The 8,202-nt window shown below is 51.9% G+C and overlaps 1 protein-coding gene across 3 annotated transcripts in view; it reads right to left on the bottom strand.

Annotated features, from left to right (window-relative positions):
- Positions 1-5,748: 5,748 nt before the first annotated feature.
- Positions 5,749-8,202, bottom strand: part of dpf1 (double PHD fingers 1) — a 225,862-nt gene continuing 223,408 nt past the window's right edge. For all 3 annotated transcript variants that reach the window (XM_059961325.1, XM_059961323.1, XM_059961324.1), the window contains one exon: positions 5,749-8,000. In XM_059961325.1, the coding sequence (XP_059817308.1) occupies positions 7,930-8,000 (71 nt within the window). In that variant the 3' untranslated portion in view covers positions 5,749-7,929. The remainder of the gene's footprint in view (positions 8,001-8,202) is intronic.

Raw genomic sequence — 8,202 nt, 5'->3', positions numbered from 1 at the left:
TTTGTGTGTGTGAGGATGTGTATGTGTGTGTGAGGGTGTGTATGTGTGTGTGAGGGTGTGTATGTGTGTGTGAGGATTTGTATGTGTGTGTGAGAGTGTGTATGTGTGTGTGAGGGTGTGTATGCGTGTGTGAGGGTGTGTATGTGTGTGTGAGGGTGTGTAAGCGTGTGTGAGGGTGTGTATGTGTGTGTGAGGGTGTGTATGCATGTGTGAGGGTGTGTATGCGTGTGTGAGGGTGTGTATGCGTGTGAGAGGGTTTGTATGCGTGTGAGAGGGTGTGTATGTGTGTGTGAGGGTGTGTATGCGTGTGTGAGGGTGTGTATGCGTGTGAGAGGGTGTGTATGTGTGTGTGAGGGTGTGTATGCATGTGTGAGGGTGTGTATGTGTGTGTGAGGGTGTGTATGCGTGTGTGAGGGTGTGTATGTGTGTGAGAGGGTGTGTATGTGTGTGTGAGGGTGTGTATGCATGTGTGAGGGTGTGTATGTGTGTGTGAAGATGTGTATGCGTGTGAGAGACTGGCAGCAGAAACCTCAGATAATGCTCATGAAGAATGAAAATGAGCCAGCAGCCCTCCTTCCAGACTGATAATCAAATCCAATTAATTTTTATTCTTAAAACTGCCAGGAACACTACTTGAACCAGACAACATCACTTTTGCAACACAGATACGCCAAAATAACACTAGCAAAGACAACTGAGACCGACCGGTACAGTGGCTGTCCTGCCTGGGCCGCGCAAGGCTGCAGGGCCCAACACGGCCTTCGTAACGCCTCGCTCGGGGTCAGCTGGGGCCTCACAGACGGGAGATGGGATCATCTTGTTTGCGATGTTTCACGGCTGTGTGACCCAGCATCTTTCTACAGAACCATGGGTTTAAGACATAGAAGAAAGCCATTCGGCCCATCGTGAATGCTGGCCCTCGGGGCAATTCTATTGATTCCAACCTCCCTGCAACTGTCTCGTATTTCCTTCAAATACCATTTCCTCTAAACTGACCCCAGCCCCCACAACCCCACTGACCTGCCCTCAGAGTTGTTTCTTCGAGATGAGGGATTGAGGGGGCCGATCTGCTGGTATTTAGTGTGAGGGGGTTGGTCAGGGTGGGCAGAGGATGCATTAGTAGGATGCAGCGTGGACCGAAATCCACCACGTTAATCCCCATTCTTGACTGCAGCAAGGGCAGGAAACACTCTCCGTGTGATGCAAGAACCAGTAGGTGGGGAGGGAGTGATGCAGGCGACAGAAACCGGTCCTGTGTCTCCCCTCCCTCTCAACCTTTGGTTCCTGTTGAATTTCCAGCATTGAACCTAAGCCCTCAGGGTGGGAATTGGGACTGAATCCTATCTAATCATAGGTCAACTCCACCCAAAGGTGCTGACCCTTCAACCATAGGTCATAGGTCATCGCACCCAAAGGAGCTGACCATTCAACCGTAGGTCATAGGTCATTCCACCCAAAAGGAGCTGACCGTTCAACCGTAGGTCATAGGTCATCACCACCCAAGTGGCTGAGAGCCCAGCCTGGGGCTTGATCCTCCCTTCCAACCTCTTCAACCTGAAGAATTCACCTCCCCCAGCACGTCGCACCAGCCCTTCTTTCTGTCTACAAGGTGTAGGTTATCCACGATGGGCCAAATGTCCTCGCCTTGGGGCCGAGAGGAGCCAACCGCACGGCCTGTTTGGACTCGCATCACGGCGGCTGTTCGGGAGGAGGGGGTGTATCAGCCCGCGAGCTGGCGGAAACCTCTCCCAGCGGTGCGGTAACGTCACAGCCCCACCCCCTCGGAAGGGGCAGCTACCCCCGGGGTACCGCAAACACACTGCAGCCTCAGGTACACAGAGTTCACCAACAAATATAGAAACAACTTCATGTCAAAATCTTTACAATTTTCCTTACACCAACAATGTTGAAATTGGCTTTGCAGCAACAGCATCTCTTTGTTTTACAGAAATCATTTATTTGTCACCTTCTTTTGCCTTAAGAATCGCTGGTTAAGTTGTTGGAATCTCCTTCGATGGTTTGTGAGATTTGAGATCGATGAACAACAAACAATTCTCTTCAATTACTGCTTGGATGGGGGGGGGGGGGGCGGGAGGCAGAAGGTCCTGCCTGGAGAACAGATTACAGACACCCAAAATGCAGTTTAGTACTGAGGGAGGGTCACACTGTGGGAGGGTAGTACAACCTGTAGGGCCACACTGTGGTAGGGGTAGTATTAAGGAGGACATAGGAGTCCTTGTGCAAGACTCCCAAGAGGTTAATTTATGGGTTGAGTCTATGGTAAAGAAGGCAAGTGCAGTGTTGGGATTTATTTCAAGGGGAACAGAATATAAAATCAAGGAGATAATGCTGAGCCCTTATAAGACACAAGTCAGCCCTCACAGAGTATTGTCAACAGTTTTGGAGTCCATATTTCAGAAAAGATGGGTTGTCATTGGAGAGAGGCCGAGGACGATTCCGGGAACGAAGGGGTTAACACATGAGGCGCATTTGGCAGCTTTGGACCTGGACTCATTAGAGTTTAGAAGAATGCGGGGGGATCTCATTCAAACCTGCCAAATGTGAAAGGACTGGTTCAGGTATTCAGAACCAGAGGGCACAGCCTCAAAATTGAGGGGCAGCCTTTTCAGAACAGAGCAGAGGAGGAATCTTTTCAGCCAGAGAGTAGTAAATCTGTGGAATGCTCTGTCACAGGCTGTGGTGGAGGCCAAGTCCATGGGTATATTTAAGGCGGAAGTTGATCGTTTCCTGATTGGTCAGGGCATCAAAGGATATGGTGAGAATGCAGGTGTATGTGGTTGAGTGTGATCCGGGATCAGCCATGATGGAATGGTGGAGAAGAATTGATGGGCTGAGTGGCCTAATTCTGCTCCTATGTCTTATGGTCCACACCACAGATTTGATGGGCTGAATAGCCTCTGTCTATTCCATATCATTGTAAGATTGTGGATTGACAGCTCAAACCTCTTTCTGATCAAGACTGGGACCCAGCATTAAAAACCAAGTCCTTGAACACTGGTGAATATTCACAGAGCAGCCTCTCTGGTTGCCATTGGCAACTAAATCCTTCTGTTAACTTTACCGGCCCTGGAGTCCAACGATTAACTTCTACAGAGTGACATTCCCCTTCCCCCTGCGCTGAAGACATGGAATCAACAGCCACACCGATGGAGACTACAGCTTTTAACGACCTGTGAGATACAGGGCCCTCAATGCTCTCTCCTTGGGCCCTGTGCAGAGCCAACACTTAGAACCCGGACACGAACAAGAGAAACCCTGCAGAAGGTGGCAATCCAAGCAACGCACACAAAGTGCAGGAGGAACTCAGCAGGCCAGGCAGCATCCATGGAAACGAGTAAACAGTCAACGTCTTGGGCCGAGATGCTGAGTTCCTCCAGCATTTTCTGTGTGTTATGTAGAATCCAGATGTTGGGGGGGGGGGGGGGGGGTGTTGGCTTCTGCCAGGAACACAGTCCACCATTTCACAAATCTGACTCTGTTCTGGAAGTGGAATCAGAATTGGGCAACTTCAGAAAACCCTGCTTAGGCCTCCGCTGGAGTACCACATACAGCTCTGGTCACCCCACTACAGGAGGGATGTTGAGGCTCTGGAGAGGGAGCAGAAGAGGTTTGCCAGGACGCTGCCTGGTTTAGAGGGCATGTGCTGTCACGAGAGGCTGGACAAACCTGGAGTGTTCTCTCTGGAGCGTTGGAGGCTGAGGGGAGATCTGATGGAGGTTTACAAGATTATGAGAGGCATAGATCGAGTGGACGGGGGTATCTGTTTCCCAGGGTTGAAATGGCTAATACCAGAGGGCATGTATTGAGGGTGAGAGGGGGAGGTTCAAGGGGGATGTGAGGGGTAAGTTTTTTACTCAGAGAGCGGTGGATGTCTGGAATGTGCTGCCCGGTACAGTGGTAGAGGCGAATACATTAGAGGCTTTTAACAGACATTTGGATAAGCACATGGATGTGAGGAAGATGGAGGGATGTGGACATGGTGTAGGGAGGAGGGATTAGTGTTTGGGTGTTTTCCATTTGCTCTTTCGCTGGTTCAGCACAACAACGTGGGCCGGATGGCCTGTTCCTGTGCTGGACTCTTCTGGGTTCTATGTAATTGTAAAGATTGAGATTCAAGGTGACTTGCGTTTGTACATTGGGATGTGGGCCTGAATTTATTGGCCCAACCACTCTGCCCTTGAGGAGTTGGTTGGGTGGGGCAGGGACGGGGAGTGTCTGCGGGCCTTCTTGGACCATGACAAACCCTGTGGCGAAGGTGCTCCCTCAGTTATGTCGGAGGAAGACACTCCTGGACTTGGACCCAATTGGCACCCGATGCGCCCCAAGGCGCGGAAAGAAACGACGACTGCATAGGAGAGAGGTCAGAGTTAAAGAGTTGTTGCGTGAAGGGCAGTTACAGGTCTGCGACGGACACAGCCCAGCTTTTGTGTGCAACCCGCTGGTCACAGTCAGGAACCCTATGCAGCAGCCTGCTGTATCCCAGAGGATAAAGTAGAGGTCTCCCCAGCTGTCCCTGAAGGGCAAGTTCCAGTCCGTTTTAACCTTCAAACAAAACCGCAATCTGCCATGACTTTCGTAAAGAGATCCCAACGACGCAGGTCAGTTTCAGACACTTTAACCAGATTTACACGTCACAGGAAACAGCGCACATAACACACTGGCCGAACACAGGCTGAGGGGCTCGCAGTGCAGTCACCATCGCCCTGATGCTTTATGTGAGGCCACATCACCAAAGCCACTCGTGAACTGACTCACATTGTGCTGTGAATCAGGAGCAGAGGGACTGGGGATTCCAGCCCCTCGCGAGGGAGGGTGGGGAGCGGCCCGTAGACTGACACAGAAAGGAATACTGCGCTGGAACAGGCCGTTCAGCCCATCCAAACTGCGCCAACCATCAACTATCCCACTTGCACATTCTTCCCCCACATTCGCATCGACTCCCCCCGCACACAGACTCCATCCCTGCCTAAGCACGTTCACAGCAGGTCAATTAACCCACCGACCCCACTCATCGTTGGGATATGTGGAGGAGATGAGAAACCGACATTGAACCTAAGCTGGGAGACAGGAACTCTACCCCTGTGCCATTCCTTTACCCCTGTCCTACCTTCCTTATCCCAACACTCCTACTTCCCTCCAAACCTGGACGTGCTCACACAGACTCCCAGTCTGACGCAGGCTTCCCCCGCTCCCCCCCTCTATCCCCATAGCCCCAATACCTCCAATCCTGGTCTCTCGATCCACCCCAGATTTCATTTGGTGGGGTCCCCACCTCCCAGGATTGCCCAATTACTCTCTCCCACACTCACTTCTCCTTTAAGATGCCCTGTTAAGCCTCAGCCTTTGAGCAAGATGTCAATGACCATTCCAAATCCCTCCGCCACCCCCCCGGGCACCGCTCCTGGGCTGTGAACTCAGAGAACAGCATCAATGTCCGGGGGGGCCCCTTGAACCATCCGCATTACTCTCTGTGGGATCTTGCTGTGCACCCCCCCCCCCCCCCATGACGTGGCTGCACCTCAGAGCTGCCTGCGCAGAGCTTCAGACCCTGAAGGTTGCCAAGGCCACTCAGCCCATCACATCGGTGCTAGCCCCTTAGGAATCTAACCAGCTTTTGCCATCTGTTCGCCTCATGTTTTGCTCTGGATCCCTCTTGCCCTCCCCCAACAGCCCCTCCCACAGCATAACAGCCCACTATGTCCCACTCACCCCTCCCCACCACCAGCTGTCCTCTCTACAAGGGTGCAGAATATCAACAGATCACTGCCACCTTCCTGGAGTCGGTTAGGGACGGGCAATAAATGCCAGCAAGCTCAATGATCCTGCCTGTAAATAAATACAATGAGGTAATTTTGAGGTGGCATTGGAAATTAAGATCGTCTAAAATTGAAAGGAGTTAAAAGGTCAATTCATTGGGTATATATAAAGCAAAGGCTGATAATTTCTTGATTAGTCAGGGCATCAAAGGTTACAGAGAGAAGGCACGAGAGGGAAAATAAATCAGCCATGTTGGAGGGGGCAGAGCAGACTCGATGGAGCGAATGGCTTAATTCTGCTCCTATGTCCAGTAGTGTTTAGGGAATGGTCGTGTGCAATAGTGTTTAGGGAATGGTCGTGTGCAATAGTGTTTAGGGAATGGTCGTGTGCAATAGGGTTTAGGGACAGTGCCTCAAATGTAAGTATTCATGCCACAGCACAGGTACTTTTACTGCAGGATTTACTTTGAAAGGAAGCGGTGGTGAGTGGGGAGTATGTGGCTGGATGGACAATGGTCCCCACAGGCTGCTGGGCTGAACGGCCTTTCACTAGGTTAAGTAATGGGCTTGGAGAAAAGATTCAGGCTGGGGATGGGGTTACAGAGTCAAACAGAACAGGAGATGGTCCTCGTGTTGCCCGACAACCTCCACACACACTTCTACACCGGTCCCATTTAATTTTCCCCACCCCCACCCCCTCACCTACATGCAGGAGGCAATTTACAGCAGCCAATTTGTCTACCAATCTGCAGGGCACCCAGGGGAACCCACAGGGCCACAGGGAGAACCTGCGTACTCCAGACAGACAGCACTGGAGGTCGGAATCAAGCTGGGGTACCCAGACCACAAGGTTGGCTCTACCCCGGGGGCAATGTCACCTTCCCACCACCGCCTCCCTCCCCCATCCTCAGGATCTTCTGTTTAAGCAGAACCAGCAGCCCTCGACAAGACAGACGCCCTCCCAACACGCAGCATGACGTTCTGATCTCATCACAGGTCCTGACTTCCGTCCAAGGCCAGGGACGCATTGGAGCGTCGTCAGGCGCGGTACACGTGTCCTTCCACAGACGTCCTGGACGGAGTGTCCTCAGATTTGAGCTATGAATGAATAAAAACCCAGCACCTGTTGACCAGCTGCAATCATTGGCTCATTCAGTATGCCAGTCACCTGCATTGACCAATGAGCCTGGCACGCCCAATCACACCCAGTTAACAAACACACACATCAGCTTAAGAAAGTAGTCCCGAGGACTCCTAAAGTTTCCTCGCAAGATGAAGGGAGATGTTGGCTCCAGAGGGGTGGAGACCTCAAACCTCATTCATGCCCAGTAGGAGACTGGATCCGTCACCAGCTTCCGATAAAGTATCTCCACATCTTCTGCAGGACAGACGTCTGAATGGGAGAGGCACCATAATGTCTGACCAACGCCCAGTCATAGAATCAACCTCACTGAAGGGTCCACTCGGGGTCATGACCCCATAATCTGAGGTGAATTGGTCTCTGGTCCAAATGCAACAAGATTTCATCTCCACTCCTCCCATGGCCTCATCTCTCTTTCCTTGCAGCCATTTGGGGGGGCGGGGATGGGAAGAGTACAACATCTACATCACGCCATGCATTTTTTTTTACAAGCAACTCCCGTTTGCACTGAGGGTTTGCTGGGAGGGGGAGGAACGAGGGAGTCGATCTGGCTCTCGATCCAACTGCCGCCCCCAGTGGGATCGGTCCATCACAACCAGAAGATCAGGGCACCTCAGAAGCCAGGACAGAGGAGGGGTCGGTGTCCCATCAGTCCACTCCTAGTCCGAGGCAGAAATCCAACCGCTGGCTCTGCGGACGGCCAGAACTGGGTCCTTTGATCGCTCTGCTCTCTCGCTATCTTCCCGCCGTCTCTTGGAAAGTTCTCAGTGTGAAGGCAGAGTGAAAGCAAATCCCCAGTAAAATGTCAATGTCTGTAAAACACACGTTTAAGATCAGAGTACAAGGATAGACGTTGCCCCGAGAAGCAGCATTGTGGAGTCTTTGGGCCAAGGGTCGCTATCTTACAACAGTTGGTGTCGTGCTTCTGGAATGTGGCCACGTTCTGGGCTGGAGATGACCGAGGCATGACATCCCCGGTCAGCGCAGATTTGCCAGCAAGTGTGGGTCCTCTTAGGTTAGGGTAATGTAGGCCGAGGCCTTCTCTTTCAGCTGCTGTAAGCACAGATGGCAACTCCAACTACCTGTGAGAGGGAGAGACAGAGAGAGAGAGAATGAGTTTGTGTGTGTGAGAGAGCGAGAGAGCGAGAGAGAGAATGCGTTAGACATTTAGTGTGTAGTGTGAGAGTGGAGGGGAGAGACAGACAGAGGGAGAGAGACATATAGAGTGAGAGGGAGAGAGAGAGAAAGACAGACAGTGAGGGGGGAGAAAGGCAGAGACAGAAA

The sequence above is a fragment of the Hypanus sabinus genome, unplaced genomic scaffold (assembly GCF_030144855.1).
Source record: "Hypanus sabinus isolate sHypSab1 unplaced genomic scaffold, sHypSab1.hap1 scaffold_431, whole genome shotgun sequence".
NCBI classification, from domain to species: Eukaryota; Metazoa; Chordata; class Chondrichthyes; order Myliobatiformes; family Dasyatidae; genus Hypanus; species Hypanus sabinus.
The sequence above is the reverse complement of the archived record's forward strand: the minus strand, read 5'-3'. Positions and strand labels throughout refer to the sequence as shown.